At 43.3% G+C, this 20511-nt stretch overlaps 1 protein-coding gene across 1 annotated transcript in view; it reads right to left on the bottom strand.

Annotated features, from left to right (window-relative positions):
* arhgap35a (Rho GTPase activating protein 35a) overlaps positions 1–20511 on the bottom strand; it is a 56490-nt gene that overhangs the window by 14149 nt on the left and 21830 nt on the right. The window contains exon 2 of the mRNA XM_063906875.1: positions 4288–8136. Coding sequence (XP_063762945.1) covers positions 4288–8022 — 3735 coding nt within the window. The 5' untranslated portion in view covers positions 8023–8136. The remainder of the gene's footprint in view (positions 1–4287; positions 8137–20511) is intronic.

Below are 20511 nucleotides of genomic sequence, written 5' to 3' on the forward strand. Positions count from 1 at the left end.
AAGATGAAAACACACATGCACCCACACCCATCCCGCACATTCTTTTAAACCTTAAACTGATAAAAAATCAAACATTCCTGACTTAAATCCTGCTTTGTGCATACATGAGATATGTATCGGTTGCTTCATCCCTCTGGTCTCCTCATATTGCCCTCATCTTTAGGCATTCAGTGTTTCTCTCTCTACTGCACTGCAGCTCTAAGATAATCAAACTCTGTTATTCATTGTTTAATTAATTTCTCCTGTTAAGAGACCTGTAATGCACTCCTGCAACATTCTCTGTCTGCCTTGGTATGGCTAAAGCATCAGCAATAATTGTACAGCGCTTTAATGATGTTCAGGGGGAATGTTTTGAAGGCCCCTTAGGCCTGGATCTCTAGTAAGTCTGTCAGCCCCCTGAGGCTCTGCACTGGCAGGCTGGGTGGTGAGGCAGGGATGCATGGTTGGCTAGACACACAGACTGTGGGAGCAGTGCAGGCCTGATAGACAGACACAGGAAAGAAGCAGATGAGGGCTCATTAGAGAGAAGAAGCCCGGCGTGCCCTCTGCTCCAGATACTGGCCTCACTGCACTCCACCAAACATTTTTGATAGCACATAAATATACACTCACTCACAACAGTGCTCAAGAAACCAAGTGGGGAAACACTAATTAAGACTGAGAAGATCAAGGTCCACCTGGATTATTTTTACTCCACCTTTTGTTTTAACATGTAGTACATTTTTTCTGTTACATCCTCTTTCAGCTTGCTTTAAGTAGACTTCCACCTTAAAGCAGACCAATATTATCGGCCAATCTGTGGTTATTCCAGATACATAATTATCAGTGAGTATGTCAGGAAATAACTACAAGATATGGAACCGTAAATTAAACAGACCATTAATTGTCGTCATTCCTATGAAAGTATAATTTCAAGATAATATTATTGAGTATATTGTTATTAACATTAAAGATCTTGTGTCAACCAGGCACTTTTTTCCAAGGTTTTCACTATGATAAACTGTAGGAAAAGGGAACTGTCGATACTTTCCCGTCATTTGGGTGCTTAAGTTTCAGGGAACCAAAATGTCATAGATAACTCAAATGACAAAGATTTGCGTACTGGAAAAGTTACATCGAAAAAATCTAGGTTAAAATACTGGAGACATTCACAGTAAATGAGCAGTTGTTGCCAGTTATCCAGATATTATGAACTTATTCCTAACAGGAATTTCTTTACTTATCACTGTAATATACTTCTTTAACGCTCCTTTCCCAACCTAAAGACATCCTTGTTTTTGTGGCAATTATCTGAACATCTGCACATTTACAGGTGAAGTATTTATTCACATATGCAAAGCCCACCCATGTGGGGTTTTTAATGCATTAAAGGGGTAGTAATAATAGCTGTGAAGCTACAAGACAACAGTCTCTGTGGTGGTAGGGTTGTACTGTCATAACTCACTACCAGCTTGTTTTTAACTTCAACGTAACAGCTCATCATTTATTTGTGTCCCATCACACTGACTGTGTTGTATCTGTGCTATCCCCCCCCCCCCCCCCCCTCTCTCTCAATGTCTTATCCCCCTGTAGTTTTGCCTTCTGGCCACTCCTTTTAGTTGCTGACTGAGACAGGATATGTTGCCAGCGCTGAGAAGACAAAACAGATCTCTACCACAAAAGACAAACAAAACACATCCTTAATAATAACATACAGACATCGTGGTGAGCGTCTATATACACAGTGCCCAGTAGGATGTTGAAACACAAAGCCACAATACAAAAAGAATACCAGCTCTACCATAACTCTCATTTCTCTTCGGCTAAATTTCATTTTTGTTCCAATGTTGTGTTTTCTCCTTTGATTGTCTCCTTCCCTCTAGTTTCTTGTATGAGGACACTAGACTGGAACTAGGTGACTGAGGAATTTGAAGCATTTCTCTTGCTGGCTGAGGAGGTTTGAAAAAAGCTGCAGGAGAAAAGAGGAAATGTTTCCGGCCTCTCGCGGAGGGAGGGCAGGCAGGAAAGAAACACAGTTGGTTATTGCCTGAGGTAAAGGGGGTTTTGAAACAGGCTCAGAGTGTAGTTTAAATTATTTGTTCCTGCCTGTCATGACTCAGAGTGGTACACGGCACCCTAAGGCTCTGACCAAGAAAGTGTTTACACTGCATAAACCTAAACTTTCACCCTAAAAGCAACTGAACATCTGACTTATTGTTAACCCTGACAAGCCTCTAACAGGAACTGGTTCCATACCAGCGCAGAGTCATTGTTACAACACGTCCCCCTGCACGTCCCTCTGAAATAGCCAAATAACTCAATACCATGCCAGTTAACCTGAGGGATTTCAGGCAGCAGCGGATTGAAAATGGACTCTTATCTTTGAGACAGCTGCTTAGAAAACAGGTGATGGAACTTGATCACATTGTTACAACTATAGTCAAGCCATAATGGCCTTCAATGCAGCTATCCAGATCCCAGAACTGCTGTAGGACACAAATCAGAAGCACAAATTAAGGTAATGGTAAACTAAATTCAATTGGCTTCAACTTTCTTGGGGATTTGTTTCGAAACCAGGCTAATGATGTGTCACATGATATTTTATTGATCCCACTTGCCCCCCTTAAAGGACAGGGTCAGAGAACAGGGTCTGGTAAAAGTAAGGGCGAGGGGGGCTAGTTTACTAACATGGTGCTTGAACTGGTTCGTCCAATTTATTGGTAGTTTGTTTTAGACAGTTGGTAGTTATGTGAGTAGACAGGCTTCATGCAGGTACTTGGACATCACAGTGTGTGAACACATTACTCATCTGGCTCCTGTTCCCCTACACTGACAGCCATGGAAATTATCACAGACACACAACATATACAGCTGTAACTCCTATTCATCTGACACTTCTGTGCCACGCCATGTGTGTGAATGATCAACATACCAGGCTGATAAGCCTAACAGAGTAAGGTTAAAACTATGGTCACAACACATGTGAGAGCACAGAAACGACCAGCAGAGAGGTAGACTGAGGCTGAGGCTAGAGAGATATGGGGTAAACATAATGTGGCGAGAGACTAAGAGTGTGACCAGAATGCAGAAGCAAAAAGTATGAATCAGCAAGAACAGACAATCACTGTGAATATGAGTGAAAGAAAGGAAAGAATCAAAGAAAGCCAAGCTGACAGGGAACAATTTTGAGAGACCAGCCTTGACATGTTCTTTCATGCAGTCCCACAACAGTGAACCACACTGCCTTAACTAGATGACGCTGATGCCAAACAACAGATCACAAATGGCAAATGCACTGCACCTTTGGCAAATCATTTCTAAACAATGCAAAGTTGTACTACTTTCAGGGCTTGTTATTATTAATTGGATTTGCATGTTAGCATTGTTTTCTAAACAGCAGGGTTGTTTATGACTGATTTCCTGAGCTTTATTGTGAGTTTTTCTTCATGAACTGCTACAGGGACAATTGTATGCATGTTGTTCTTTTTTTGGTGTTCTTTTTATTAAGTCAAACATAATCATGCTAGCTCTGTAATGGGAAACTTGATTAATTAGCACAAACTGATAAAATAGCACAGTTCATACTGTGGCTCTGTCCCTATTCATTAAGATTTCCCTTATTGCATCGTGACTGGAGTTTGTCTCTTTTTCCTCTGATTATGTGGCTAGTTTAGAGAATTTCACAGAGCAGTCAGGATAAAATATGTCTTGCAATATAACATGCCTTCAGAGGAACTCCTAGAGTATGGCATGTTTTCACTGAGCTAAGTTGCAGAGAGTAAAGAGATTATACTGAACTCATTAGTTATTCCTCAACTTTAGCGATAAACAGTTCCCCGCCAAAGAAAACATGTATTGAATCTCAGCCAACTAATTGTACTGAGGATTATGGGCATTTTATGTATTCTTTCTATGAAAAAATATTTGTATGTGTATGTGCGTGGCATTAATTACAATTCAAATTGTTCTGCTCAACAACAACAACAATGTTCGCTAGTATAACGAGTGACACTTGTCCTGCCAAAATATTTATAAGGGCTCAAGGATTTCCATTAGAAGTTTTTTATAAGCCTTGTTTCTGAAAACAAATATTAAAAAATGACTAAGTGATTTGCTTTGGCAATGTTCCCAAATGAATATGCAGCATTTTGGAAAACCACAGAATAACAGTTTTGAAATGGTAAGGTCAACTAATTGCAATTAAATGTTCTAAATGTAAGATTCAAAACTTGATTAAGTCAAGTAACACAGGTGAGACTCACAATGTATATCATTCATATATTACAAAACAGATGGACACACACTAACCTTTGTATTTCTGCGCAGGCTCTTCAGAATGTTTCTCCTTTTGGGGTCCTCAATCTCCTCAATCGAGTTTTCCTTTTGGGCTCCTACTTCATCTTGGCTTGCCTTGGGTGGACCCCCCATCTCATCATCACTGCCTATAGAGAAGCTTGTCCTAAAGCTGCTAAACTTGCCAAGCCGTTTGGATCGGTCTCTGTAAAGCTTTGGCTTTACCCCGATGGCGGACAACTTTCTCCTGCGCTCCAGGGAGCTGCTATCAGCCTCGCTGTCGGACCCATTCCCCCCAGCACTGCCGTTGGAGTGGCCTTTGTTGGAGTTGCGGATGGTGATAATCTTGCCCTGTGTGCTGTCATGAGGGACAGAGTAAATTGTCTCCTCTTCTGAAGGCCGTGGTTTGCTCACAGCATCCATGGGCTCTGCGTAGTCTGAGGGGTCATAGCCACCATCGCTACCTGGAGCCCAGGTGACAGCTTGTGGCAAGGAGCGGCGGTTGGTGCCACCCTGCTGGTCCATGTAGGGGCCAAGGTTAACCTTTCGGACAGGCTTGGGCTTCACTTGTGGAGGAACCTTGTTGTTCAGGTTGCTCTCAAATGTGCTTAGCTCAGAAATGACAGAGAAGGTATCACTTGAGTCCAGATCAGGTAGCTTGAAACTTCCCAGGTGGGAACTGAGACTGCCATCCTCCCTCAGGGTAGGGTAAGGTGGTGATGGGTCGATATCGTCCTCTGAGTCCATAAGAATGTTAACTGGACTGGGAGAGCCACAACGCGGACTGATGCTCTCATTGGTACATGCTTCAGCCACATTATCATACATGTGTGTGGCTTCAACAATAGTGCGCTTCTCTACAGCCTCTTTAAGAAAGCTTTGGAAAAGGTCTATCTTATGAAGCCCCCCTACTACCCCACCATGTCCACATATTACTGTGTTAAACCTGGCCTCTAATTCATGGGCCAGATCCTCTCCCTGACTGACCTGCTCCTTAGCTGACTCCGAGTCCGACAGCTCCATTTGGCTCTCCCCTACTGCTAGCAACTGGACTGGAATGATGTCTTGGACCTCACACAGGAAAGCACATAATGTCTCCATAGAGGCCTTGCGGCGAGCTGAGTAAACTGCAATGTAGCCGTGGACTAGCTTGGTTTTGCGGAGTGAGAAGGAGGAATGAAAAGAGAGCAGTGACAGCTCAATGTTCAGCCTCTGACCTCCTATACTGAGTTCCAGCAAAACAGATGTGCCACTGCTTAGGCTGGCAGCAGGACGACAATGCTGGGGCAAAAGGAATGGAGCAAGGAGTTGGTCTATGTCGTAAGTGTCTCCACACATCAAGCACATGACTATCCTCAGGTCTGCCTCTAGCATTGGCTGAGACTGGGAGTCTCTGAATGCAGAGGATGAAGGGGGTAAGGGAGGGGAGCTGCTCCTTATGCTTCTCCTTGATTCCAAGAGGCCCTTCAGCATCTGGTTGATCTGCCTCTCATTGACATTACGACCGTAGCTCATGCCTGGAGAGGCAGGGTCGAGGTAGGAACAGTGCAGCTTTCCAGCCACCTGCTGCCCTTGTTGGATAAGAGTCTGAGCTGTCTCCCCCCCAATATCCCCAATTGACCCAACCCCCCGCTTGGTGACCAGAAGGAGGGACAGTGGCAGTTGGGCTAAGCTTTTTTCCCTTTCCCTTCTGCTTATAGTTGACTCCCTAAGCCTCTCTAAACTCTCAACAACATAAGAGAGGGATTCTTTTGAGTTGTACAAACACAGGCAGCCATGTGGTGTAAAGGTTGCCGTGTGGAATGAATTGACAGGCAGACGTACATTGCCCTCTATGGGACGGAGAGCTAACTCATAAATCTTGCCATCCAACACGTAACGGTCTTCACTGGTGCACATGGCCCTTATCTCATTTGCCATCTCTCTGGCTAGCCCATCTTTCCCTAGGATGACAAGATTTATCCGTTCAGCCCTCCCCAAATCCAGTCTTGTACTTTCTGATGATGGGTAGCGGGTAGGGAATCTGGAGGCCAGTATCTGCTCTATCTTACTGTCCACACAGTGGGGGCTGTTGGGACAGGTGTCCTTTGTGGGGTGGTAGACAAAGTGGATATGTTTCAATACCAGAGCATCCCTTTCTGCCTGTAGCTTCTGCAGGGCTTTAAACCTTTGCTCCTCACCCAACACCTCCTGAATGGCTCCCATTTTCTCTTTACTTGGCTTTGCATCCACTTCCAGCTCATAAAAGAGCTCAGAGTATTCAAGGAGCAGTTCCTGAAAGTCCTCTTTTGCTCTGTCAATGATTTCCTTCTGGTGTTTGTTGTAAATATCCAGATATTCAGCCTCATCAAGCCACTGATAAAAGTCTTCATTCATGATGAAGCTTCGGGCCTCCTCCCAGGGTTTCCCAGGTGTGATAAAAGGAGAGACACTTAGCTTCTCCTTGAACTCCCATCTCATCTCTGCCCGTTTGCGTTCATTCCTTAGATGTTCCAGGTGGGTTTCATAGCTGGCTTCAGCTATGGGGGTCTCCAGGAGGTCCTGCGGGATCCGATCATCGTCCATGTTGTCAATGTGTGGTGTGGTCTCCCAAGGGGTGTCGTCTAGCACTACAAACCATTGGGTGAAATCTCTCTTTGTCTCCAAGACTTTCTGAACTCCAGACCAGCTCAAGTGGTCTATCTCATCCAATTCTGGTAACAGTACAGAGAGGGCCTGTGGTAGAGTACTTAGATAGGCCTTTCTACGTTTCTCTATATGGTCTTGTTTAAGTCTATGCACATGCTGCTGGAAGAGCTTCTTGGCTTTAGCTGTCCCCTCAAGGAAAACATAGTCCTTGTACTCAGGGGCAGACTGCATGCGGCGACTGACTGCTAACCATGTCTCATTGTGGTTCTTCACAATACGGTTGACCAGCCACTCATAGCGGTCTTTGGCAGAGGCAATCTGTTGACTCTGCTGTTTTAGTGCCTCGAAGTAAGGGATAATTTTGGGCTTTCCCCTACTTTTGTCTATTAGCTGAACCAGTGTTAGAAAGGCCAATTCAACATTGACATTAGAGCGTGCTGATGTTTCTACCACCTGTAGGTTTTTCTTTGCCAAGGCAAAGGTGTGTGAGTCTTTAATATAACGCTCAACTCCTTCATCGCATTTGGTGAGAGCCAGTACCACAGGTTTCTTCGTTTTGGCTAGCTGGTTGTACAGGTTGGTAACAAACTTCATCTGGTCTTCAAAGCTACGGTTCATACCCCTGCTAACATCCACACAGAGTAAGAAGCCATCCACCATAATTTTGCCTTCAGGCATCTGTTTCTGCTCAAAGTCTTGCTCTAGCCCCAGCTGATCTGTGCAAAAGTACATCAGTTTCTCAGCTGAAGCCAGCTTGGTGGATGCTGCCCTCTTGATGTATGGTTGGAGCGCCGTGCTTCGGTGGGGCTGGAACGTCTGATCATCAATGAATTCTGTCTGCTCCACAACATTCATTCTGCATTCAGGGCCCTCCTCCAGCATCCGCCCAGCCTCTCCCCAGAAAAGGAAGTGGTCATTGTTCACAACACGGCCTCCAAAGTCACTGGTGCTAAGAACAGAGGTGTGGTCTAGGTGGAAGTCATCTGCACTTGGCCGGACAAAACGGTTACATAGGCAAGACTTGCCCACACCGCATTGGCCTTTCTCCTTCTCCGTGCCGGACAGCCCAACCACGACCAGGTTGTATGTGGGTGCCCGGACATCTTGCTTTTTGGCCATCATTATAGCTGGCAGAGGCTCATCCTGCCATGCTGTTGCTAGCTCTAGGGAGAGGAGAAGGCAGCCAAGGAAGGAGGTTTCCCATGCAACAGGAGTTCACTGGGATGTGGTCTGGTCCTGCATGATAGAGAGAGAGGAGAGAGAGAGAGAGAGAGACAAAAAAAGAGAGATATAATTAATCTATTGAAATACATAATAAAAACATTCCAATGACAGGCTTTATTATTCGAAAGCTATTGTGTCTCTCATGAAAATTCCTAATGTGTGTCTATGTGCTGTTAATAATGTTTAATCTGTGATCCTATTTCTCCACTGAATGTTTCCTGAAAAGATTGAGGTCAGTGGCAAAGCTGCTGGAATGCTGCACATTATTTAACTCAGCTGTAGCTCAGTAAAAGGCAATTTCTCCCCATTTAACTAATTTAATTGTTATACTGCCAGGATTGCAATGCTAATAGTGGTGCCTTTCACATTTCATTCCTATGTTAGTTGCGACTCAGTATGTGTTTTGGCTTATTATCCAGCATCTAACAGTGTGGTTAGTTTTCTCACAGCCAGCAGCAGTAGAAAGAGAGTTATGTGGGGGTTCACTATCGCGGAGAACAGAATCATGAATGTACAAACCCATGCACACACACACGCACCGCCACGCATTTGTGAAAACAGGCACACTAAGCTCCCTGCACCCCAAATGAAAGACACACACAAGAAGATGAAAGCAGATAAGTGTTCCAGAGCTAATGTTACTAATTGGCCAACTAGGGAAAGCCATCTGCATTTTAAAAAGCTGCACTGCCTGTTGGCTGACTCATCTCTATCAAAAACATGTTTTCTTACATTTCTCGCAATACAGCAGTCTGGAAACAGATCAGAGTTGGCTGATGTACCATCATTAATGTCTCAACATGTTTACCTACATTAAATGCAACCGACTGGTCCCATGCTGTCAAGTTATAGTACATATAAACAAAGATAGCGGCTTAGTTGACTGGGCAATCTCAGTGTTATTTAATCCATCAGTAGATCCGACCTAAAACTAAAGAGGGGCGAGGGATGAGGGATGTTCTTTAAGGAATGGCCTTCTTTGACAGCGCAATTTGTAAGGAACAAAAATCCTCTGAGACGGCCAGAACACAGACTTGCAATATGAGCCCATCCCCTGTCATAAGTGAGGCGTTAATGTAGCAAAACAGACATTAAAACCACTATTAATCATGAATAGCTCTTTTGACAGAGAACACAAAACCAGACAAAGCCTTCATTGCAGCTGAATTTAGTACGTTAGACAACAGAGAGCTGTGGATGCGCAGAGAGGAACTTCAAAGCTCAACATTGCTAGACTAGAGGGGGAGACAATGAAAAGGAAACAGTAGGAGGAGTAAGAAACTTACTATAGTGGAACTCACTGTAGATAAAAAGCAACTTCACACCTTCTGTCTATCTACTACTGCATACACTGTACATTGAGTTTTCCTTGAAAGCTAAGTACCAAGAATCAAAGTTCAAAGCCAACAGTTATGGCAAAGCCTTGAAACCCTGAGTCTCACTAAAGAAAATTCCTATCAGGCTGTGAATTAACATTACAGAGGCAAAAACTCCCCAGTGCAGAAGGTGTATTACCCAGTGCCAGCAGAAAAAGGGGAATCAATATCAAAAGAATGTCTTGTGTTTTGATTTTTATAGAGGAAACATACATGAAAAATGGATCAAAGCAATTAGAGATAGTCCGTGCTCAATGTTAAAATGTGGTGTGTCTTGTTCTCAGCAAGGCTTGATGCATTTTATGTGACCTGGGAATCATGGTCATTAGGAACACATCTAGTTGGGAAACAGTGCCATATATACAGCTTTGACCAGATGAGAAGAACTGCAATTTGGTATCTATAGAGCTGGGGTAGGCAGGTTAAAAGCACACCTGTGTCCTGTACTATTAACGTTAACGGTCCATTATGCTATATTTAAACAATATATTGTAGGGCAATATCTATACGAAACTTGTCTGTGAAGTGTTTTGCGCAAAATACCTAGCAGATCACCCACTGTAGCATGCCTCATACCCCTCTATTTCAGCCCTGTTCCTGAAGTGCTGATTCTGTGACTGTAGCTTTAAATTTGAGCTGACCTAAAGCTGGCCACACCTCTTTGCAGCATCATCCAGCTTTCTCTCTTCTGTGAACGTTTTCTACCGGGAGAGATACTCAGCAAAATGCTGCCGTGATTAAACCCCATATTATGTTCAAAACCACATCAAGCATTATTTCTGAAACTCTTATTTTCTCAGTGCTCACCACAAGAACAGTGACATTACATGTATTATAAATACAACAATTCTCAGTCCCTCCTGCAGACATTCTGCTGAATACACAGACACACAGAGCTGCTGCAGAGGGGATTCAGCTCGATACTGTATATGGGGGGCGATAGGTTGGGACGTGTCACGTGGGCGGGACGTTGCCAGGAGTTCAATGTAAAGCCAGCCCAGGTCATAACCGATGCAAATGTGGATCAGCTCGTTTGTACCCCCGTTTTTAGAGATGTGGGTAAGGAGGAAAAGAGAGAGGGTTGTTTTGTCACTTTAGGAGTCTATTTACACACCAGGGACACATATTTATGTATAAAAAGACATCAAAATGTTCATTTTGCATAATAGGGGACCTTTAATATTGAAAAGGCAGACACCATAAAACTACAATAAGTCACAAAAAACATCACATCCTGCATCTGGTTAGGGTTTTTGGCTACTGCATGCAGCCTTTTAATCAGATCATACAAATGTAATGAGATCCATACAATACATTTCACTGACATCTAAAAAGGGCCAATTTATCAACTGTTCCTCCCTAAATTCTATTATTTACTGCGGTGTTATTCCAATCTTGTAAAGTGAGTGTCATTTATCCTTTTTTCTTTTTTAACATTACTCAAACACGAAAGCACAGAACTCAACAGACTTTTCAGGAGTATTACAATGCAGATCATATGTTATCAGTAGTTAGCTATATGCTATAAGGGGTTCTTTCCGAATAGTCCAAGAAAGAAAGGATAAAACATGACCAATAGGATCACATCAAGTACATACGAGTCATAATTAACTGAATTCTAAATTGTATATATTTCATTTTTGAGGTAAACAAAAAGGAATTTGATGTAGGATTGTGAGTTCTGCTACTGCAAAGGTTGCTGGGAACCGCATCCCTGCACGGACTGAACTATAGTGACATGCTCAAGGCAGCGGCCTACTGAGCTGACACAGGGTGTTACATACAGATACGTAAGAAGCCATGGTGCAGACTCACAAATGGCCTATATGGGCTCACACATTAAGGTGCACACATGCATGTGCATTCACACATGGACACTATCCTGTGTAACACCCTGGTGATCAGTGTGTCATGTGTGAAATAGGTCATGTTTGTGACCAGCTGTGAGAGTGTCTGGATTAAAAGAAAATCAAGCACTCCTAAAGTCCCTATAGACCTGGAGGCTAGCCAGCCTCAATGCTCTCACAACGAACATCTGCTGCATTGACCCCACCTATCTTTTTTCTAAGAATGTGCCTACGAGTGTTCCAAGTGTGTGCGGTTTATGTGAATCTACAAGTTCATACACATTTTGTGACAGTTAACTAAAATACTCATTGTGGAATGGTACAGGTTAGGCATATGGTGTGTGACAAAGATCTCTGGCATATATGCAATAACCACAAAAGGAATTACAAAGAAAAGAGATATAATGCCTTTTTTGCACTTGTGTGTCCAAGTGACATGTCAGTGTGGCAAGACAACTCGATGCATTGATTATAAACATAGCATCGGATAATGGAAGAAAATAAAAAGCCTCATGAGACTGACTGCCATGCCCAAGTCAAACTGACCGAAACATGGAATATATATGATATTACAACGGCACAATTCAGTGTGTCAGCAGCCTGTCTACTGGCTCTAAGTGCTGCATTTCATACACAATGAATCTCCTCATTTAGGGAATACATTTCCCCTTTCCACAGTCCTATAAAGACACCACTGCCTGAGCTAGTCTTAGTGCAACAGTCCAGTTGTCGAGCACTCAGGCAGCCAGTCTCTCGGTTCACCCCGAGGCCTGGTGTCTCGTGCGCATGTCTGGCCACATACCACTGTCTCGAGGCCCAAGGCAGTCTAGGGCTAAGGCAGAGATAGGTTAGGGCCTGCATTGCATCTGCCTCTGACCCTGAAACATGAGGGTAAGCAGAAAAGGAGAAGGAGTAGGAGGCGGAAGAAATGCAGGAAGGAGTGTAAGGCAGTGGGAAGAGGCGGGGTGGGGGTTGAGAGAGGGAAGTTAGCACATTGAGAGGATGGGGGTATAGAGAATGGTTATGAGAGGAATGGGAGAGAGGTCAGTGGCCTGGGTCATGTGAGCTGCACATTGGAATCCCCTCAGGGAAGAGGGGCAGGGCGTGGTGAGGCCAGGATGAGTTAAGGGTCAGGGTCTGACCCGTCACATTACTCGCCCCCTGCCTAATCACAAACAGCATTACAAGCAGGACATACCTAAATACCATATCTCAATTTCCTTGTTGCTTTTCCCTGTTCCCTCCTCCTTTAACTAATCTAATGGTTGAAAACAGTCAAAACATATTTAAGCCAGCAAATCTTGCCTACACTGAACCTGCCCTTTCTAGGTCACTGACTATCTCACGAACAAGAAAACCCAAGGAAGATAGCATGCATCTGTAGGGCATTGGAGTGCAGCCTGAAGCTAATGCTAGGGTGGCAGGGCGTGAAGTTCATCATAACACGTGCTACAAAGGGCAGCAGGGAAGAGCCCATCAGGAGACAAAACGCAGCCTTCACGGTGTGGCTGCATTCCTTTTATTACAGCACAAACAAGAAGAGTCAGCCAGGGACTAATTTTCAGTCAGGCTTGTTTTGTTATAGAAATATCCCTATTGCTTAGCTTAAATGAAGAGTGCACATTGACCGAATGTAGTATGAGAAAGATCCTCATGTCATGAAAAGTAGAATACAATTATGAAAGTTACAGGGGTTTCTTTTTCTAACTGTAACAAAAAGGGGGCTGATATACAGTAAATCCAATACATGCCTGGGTGCTTAGAGATATTCAGCGATGAAGATCCCTAACAAAACTCCAAATGGAGTAAAGTTTATATTAAAAACTGCTCAACAAGTATAATTGTGGGAGCCAGGTTGCATGGTTTCCCAGCATGCCCTCTGGTTGTACAATAGTATACACTCAGGAAGGCTGGGAATTGACAGAAGCAGTGGTCATGAAATAGTCATGAAGCAGTGTGATGATGATGATGATGACAGAGAGGCAGCAGGGAAAACCCGCTCACTCCCTTTCTCTCTAATTCACCAGACTGGCTATCCCTCCCTTTGCTCCAGCCCAAAACATTTTGCTCTTCCCTTTTTCTCTCCTTCAGTATGATGTAAGTCTGCATCCAGTCAAACTTGCACTCTTCCCTTCCCTATTATTATTTTGCTGTCTCTCGTGCACTCACCCACAAACATTATGTTCATCATATAGATTTCCCATCTCCATCTGTCAAGATGTTTTTCATCTAACTCTTCCCTGTCTCCAACACTCTATCCAACACTTTTCCTCCCCCCTTTATTCCAACTCTCTCTGGAGACTTGTTGTCCATTAGTACAAGGGTTCTGGGCAGGGGATTGAGCTGTGGCTAGCTAGAGGGATGGGAGAAGGGGGGTGTTTACACTTATACTACTTCTACCTGCAGCTTGAGTATAAACAGACAGATGAATGTACCGAATAAAACCAGGATGATGAATGTGATATGTATGCTGATGAAGACACAAAACAATATCATACAATTGTACAACCACTGGTGCACACACCGGCATAAACAACCATTCAAACGACCCGCCTGCAAACACTTAACATTTAACACACTTTACACAAAGATCTCTGTGGTGCAGTGTATTTAGAGTTTCCACCAAATCAGAAGTCATTTGTCTCTTCTACAAATGAGTGCACACATCACACCATTGCAAATGCATGTTACATGTCCAACCACAAAAGCACAGCACCACTTGAACATATGTCAGTACATTCACTTAGCTGATGCTTTGCGTCGTGTGTAATGTCATACAAAACAAATTCCTGCACAGAAATATTAACACAGCACCAAGACAGCCGCCACATATCCAGGTCCTGATCCAGAAGAGCTTGTCATTTGTGACTTGGATTAGGGACACCATGTATAAGCTATGGCTATTTGCATCTTTCCATTTGTAGGACCCCAAGTGGTTCTCTCTCTGCATTAGCATGATCCGATGACATGGTGATATAACCTCATGAAAAAGCCGCAGATTACACATCCCTGTACGGCTGCTCTATTTCACGCCTGACATCTTTGCACACAGGCATAGATGATACACATTTGTGCATTAAGTTAATCATTAATCATTAACCATTCCATATATAATACTGCTTCTACAGTCTGTATGTATTCTGTCTGCTAAGGACTAGTTTTTTGGTATATTATAGTTTTTCATAATCTTATGTGCAAATGCCATGAAGCCTGACTCTCTGCTAAGTTCATTTCTACTTCCTCACTCCGCCTGGCACGGTAGAGATAGACGGCCACTTACTGACAGACCCTCTGAGGAGGGAGCTGGACAGACAGACAGTGGGAGGAAGGATGCAGGATAAGCGTAGAAAAAAAGGGACAAAGACTGTAAACAAACACTCAGTCAACAATGCAGGGTATCAGGGAATAAGACAAAAGGAAGAGGGTCGAGAAGATCATATTCACAGCCTAATCCGAAATTCAAGACTATAACTGAACAGCTCAAGAAACTGAGACAGAGGAAAGAGAAAGGCTCAAGTCAGATAAAGAAACGATCCCGAATGAATGGACAGTCTATCCAGTCTAGAGTGGTAAGGGCAGAGAAGGAGTGTGTCACTGCGGTTTAACCTCTTCAACTGCACCAGAAGGCCTTACTGATAGCACAGCTAAATATAATGTGCTGGAAACATGGACAATGACAGCTTTAAATTTGAACTACCAGCACAGAAATCCACTCATACAAACACACAGTCACAAGTTTGGAACAATTCAAAAAGGAAAACGTACAAACATTTGTAGTAGAATCATTAATTATTTGGCTACGAAATGTACAATAGTAACTGGGATTTAGGGGACCAAATACTGCTGTTGTACAATTTTAACATACACTTGGTACATGGAATGATTTGCTCCATGGCAGTTTTCAACAGGCTTAACAAAATAAACAACAACAACAAGTGTTGCTTCACATGCACGGTCAGAAAGACAGACAAGCCTGTGTTTCCCTTTGGCACAAAAGCTCATCTGTGGGCCTCTGCTCTCCCTCCCACGTTATTCCCTCTGCCAGGCATGAACTGCCTCACTCCTCATTTCTTTCAATGCCCCCTGGCCCTCCTCTAATTCTCACTATATTTCCTGTCTTCCTACGTCTTAGCCTGTGTCTGCTGTGCTCCGTGTCTCTAAGCTCTGTCTTCTCCTGCGGTAGTTACTAACCTCGCGGCCCAGCCCCTGTCAGACGAGCAGACTGTCTGCTGGCGATATTAGCATACATCTGATCCCTGCTCCCCTGCTAGATGGCTTGTCAGCATCAGCACAACTGTATACACAAATCCAGACATCCAATACAGCTGTCCTGTCCTCCCAGCAAAACTCGATGCAACAGTACAAACAAACAGCTACAGCGCAGACAGATATAGACTGTACGCAAATATGTCAGACACTCAACAGGAGAGGAGGGGGGGTGCATGCATACTCTACACACAGACACAGGCAGGAAGGGAGATTTGGTAGCGTGTTTTTAAACCCAGCAGTTTAATCTTTTTTGCCAAGAATTCACCTTTAATCAAACTGCTTCTGTAATTGGTTTGACAGCAATAGTATGTGTTTGTTTCATTTCAGACATGGGTTGTCCCTCATCTTTCAATACCGAGGGATAAATTTCATCTGAGGAGTATTTGCATTCCTATGCTGGCTTTCAAAGCAAACAAAACTATTACACTTGTCATTGTTGAAATACACGTTCATGTCTTGGTACATTATTGCAAGTTGAACATTGCTTTCAGCACATCCTCCCTGTTATCAAATACAATCAGACTTAAGGATAATAGATTTCCTCAATAAAGAACTCATAAACCTTTAGAAAAATAAGAAGTTGTGCTCTCTTACTACTGAAGATACAGTAAAGTTCAACAGAAAGTGGAGCATCTTTCTTTCCTTACCAAGTACCGTAGACAAATCTGCACTCTGACCTCTGTGTGGAAAAGTTTCATGTAGTCAGAGAATGTCTAAATAAAAACACATTTCCACACTTCTAACATTTTCAATAATGCCTCTCAGTGAATTGCACAATTAATAAACACCACAATTCCACTCTAGAGAAAGCCATCCACATAAAATACAGTGATTTGCGAGTGACAGATCAGCTGTTGTATGGCATTACCTTCAATTTAATTGTCATTATTAAGCCATTTTCAGTGGAGCGCTCATCCTTTGCTAGAGTGGGTGTCTAATAGATGAGCTGGGTGTGTTTTCCAGATGGTGACTGAGACAGGAAAGCTGTGCACACTCGCAGAGCAATGCTGCTGCCACCAGAGTTACATTTTTATCACTTTATCTACTGCTGCGGGGCCTGATGGCCAGACTAAACTCACAGCACAGTCTTGACTGCAGCAATTACTGATTGCAGCCAAACAGCTTCCATTATTTTGCATTACTATGAAGGAAAGTGTCCACCTGTGTCTTTCTCATGCAGCTTCCTGCTTTAGACAGGTAGTGGAAGCATAGGGGAGAGTGACTTGTGCAAAATGGCTGCTGCTGTGATAAGACTTTTTTTTTTTACTGTTTGTGCAGGACCATATTACATTTGCAAAAATATAGTTGGACATTTAACTTAATCCATAAATATTAAGCCAAACCCCTAACCCAGATACACATTGTTTATATCAATTAGGGGGCCATTATCTAACTATACAAATTACAGTAAATACACAGGACAGGAATATTTCCAACTCTAAAGTTAAAGTAACAAAATCATTTCCCTCTGAACTAGCATTCAGAATAAGAGTCATGTTGCTTCAGTCTTTCCAACTGGGCTTGTAACCCCGAGGCTTTGTATGTAATCAGGTGCTATGATCCCAACAGGGAGATCTACCAGAGATCACCCAAACTGTTACCAAGTGACAGATGGTCATCACACACAAAAACATCCACACCTACACCATATGCTCCAACATAGATACGGCATGTTTTCAACACACACACACACACACACACACACACACACACACACACACACACACACACACACACACACACACACACACACACACACACACACACACACACACACACACACACACACACACACACACACACACACACACACACACACACACACACACACACACACACACACACACACACACACACACACACACACACACACACACACACACACCTTTTGACTTGCCTGTTCTTTGCTAAGAGGGAAAAGGATGTGCAGTGAGGGAAACGAAAAGGTAATATAAACTAATTTGTACAGAAAGCTGAAGAGCGTAAACTCAGAGGAGTGTGGCCTGTGAGAGCGATGAGTCCAGCAGCTATATCACTGATCACTGCGAGGCTGTGACTGCCACCCTGTATTTACTCTGTTCTTGTAATGTTCTCATGTGTGTGCCCAAGGTGCTAATGTTCTGAACTGGGCAGCAGTATCCTAATAGCATCATTGCACCCTGCAAGCAGCACAAGACACACTAGTTAATAGGTGACAGTTCCACTTGCATCTTTAGTCAATTCCACCAATCTTTCCCTGCACTTTGGATGGATAATAAAGCAGACACCAGTAATAAAAGCACGGCCTGAACTCTGCACTACCAACTGCTTCTAACATGCTCTCCAATAGCTAAAGCACAACCCAAATTCAAACAATGTTGTAGGCAGAACATCTCAATACTGGCTTTGTTTGCGTCATTATTTCTTCTTGAATTGGACACTGTTGGCACCCACAGGCTGATCGACCAAGGTAGTGAAGGTTTGCTATATTGAAATGTTTTTTTTTTTAAACTGCAATTTTTTTGAAGGCTTGCATTGTTTGTAGACACTGAAGCGAATTGTGTTTTTCATTTTCAGAAGTGCAAAGAGAGAGAAATGGTTTTCCATCTCTAAACGCAACCTTTCAAGAACTTCGGTGTCCCACACTATAAAAGAGAGATGAAATGAGCCAGACAAAGACTAAACGTTTGTTGGATGTGGATGGATTGCGAGCGGGAGAGGAGTGTCTGATATCCTAAATAAGGCAAAAAAATATTATACACAAAGAGAGAGTTTTGGCATAGAGAGGTAGGAAGGGGAGAGAGAGAGTTTAGCGTCTGGGGGAGGAGAGGAGGAGGTTAACACAAGCAGCTTCTGGTAAGTGCTTAGCACTTGCGGTTGGCTAATGGTACACAGACAGGGCTACTTTACGATCGCTCATCTGCACTTCTTACTACCGCCGCCACGACAACCTGAAAGAAATAAGCCACTTTGCCCTCCACTTTCCCCACAGTCGTCTCTGCTGCCATTCCATTGTTATGCTCCTGTCATTTCCCGCTTCAAATTGTCCTCTTGTCACTATTTGCTCTGTTATAGTGCCATACATCAATAACCCTCACCATCTAAAACAGCACAGTGTAATCATACTGCATGACCTCAGAACAGGATAACCTTACAGATAGAGTAAACTTCTGCTTGATATACACACAGACCCTAAATCAGCTTGTGAGGCAGCTCGAAGAAAGGTACACAGTGCACTAAAAGAAAGGATGACACAGGGAAAAAAGAATGAATAGCCCCAGAATGAAGTGGACTACCACTGCCAAAGATGGGTGAGTCACTGCAGAGAGAAAAAAGCTAATGATACAATTGAAAACACCTGAACCTGCCACAGTGTAAATTAAAGATAATGACTTTTTACTGGTTGCCACAGCAACCAAATGTTGGCACAAAGGCAGATGGCTGCAGAGGCTTTTTCCCCTAACGTTCCTGCCCTCCCATCCTCGTATTTCTATGTAGCGTTCATTTTTGTCCCATAGCTTAACTCACGCAATTCATGCAGAGGCAAAAGCAAGCCAAAGAAATGTACACTTTTATGCGTTAATAGCCCAACAATAAAGCCTCTTATGCATCTCTTCTGTAGAAACAAACCAGATTTAGGGGCACTGATGAAAGAATGAGATGGATAGGTGGCGAGTAGACTTAAATACACTCTATCTCCCACAGTATAATGTAGCTTGTAAGCTCTAACAGAGTATGCATAATGTAAACACATCACCTTTTAACACTCTTTAAGCAATGCATGTGTGCGCACATGTGGGAGTGTCACCTCTGAACTCTTCCTGCAGTCTGAGGGGAGGAAGCTGACAGGCTCTGGGGCAGCTTGTCCAGAGGTTACAGGGGTTGTGCTTGGTCATCCATTTTAAATCAGTCTCCAGACAGACACTGGAGCGCCATTACAGCTCAAAACTTTGCTGCTCTGCACTGATCTGCCTGCAGCTGCAGCAGTATTAAGACCCAAGGCCAAACTCTGCCTGCCGAGGCTCACTTAGTGGTGTCCACTGCCCTGTTGGTCCTGCCTACATCACAGTCAGAGGAACGCAGCCTTGCAGGGTAAGAGTCAACCTTTAACCACAGTGAGATAAACACTTTGCAGATTGAAGGACACCTTGTAACCGTGTCCTTATCCAAACACAAAACAGCTTCTTTAATCTTCTCTTTCTTCTTTAATATTCTTTTACACACTTTGACATAATCACACAAGGGAATATTTTAATCACTAATTTTGAAAAGTTGGCAAAAGCATATCTTTGAACTTCTGAATTTCAAGCTCATCACCCCCCAACTATAGCTCTATTAGTAGCTATCAGATTCGAGGAAGTAAGTGTTAATCCCAAAATGTCAAACTATCCATATTTCTTATAAATGCAAATACATGCAAAATATTGTGTCTAATTCTGAACAATAGTTATATTAATAGTTATGTTATAATAATTGACTTTAGGCTTCAGAATAAACTAGCTTACAGTTGCATCTCTATCCTCATTCAGAACAGCATCATGTAAAAACCTCTTTATTCCTGGGCTAGCTGTCCCCTCAGAAACTTTGCCTGTGTAGAGAGTGGCAGCTGTAGGAGACCAGTGGTCACAACAGTCTGGACAAGAGGTCTACATCTGTTAAGAGAGGCTTTCTGGGCAGCGAAAACCACCTATATGAATGTATGAAGTGGATCAGGTGATTGGGGCGAGCGAACGATGTAAAATAAGAAAGCTCTTACTCGACAGACAGATGGTGTAACTCCACCACTCACCCACAGACTCAGTCAGTTTATGAGTTGATATGGCTGGCCCCAACTTTACTGCATTCCAACAAAAAAATCAATCTTGATCTCAGTTGACCTCCTCCTACTCGTCTAAAAAAGTTACATATAAACTTTA

The sequence above is a fragment of the Eleginops maclovinus genome, chromosome 18, assembly GCF_036324505.1.
Source record: "Eleginops maclovinus isolate JMC-PN-2008 ecotype Puerto Natales chromosome 18, JC_Emac_rtc_rv5, whole genome shotgun sequence".
NCBI classification, from domain to species: Eukaryota; Metazoa; Chordata; class Actinopteri; order Perciformes; family Eleginopidae; genus Eleginops; species Eleginops maclovinus.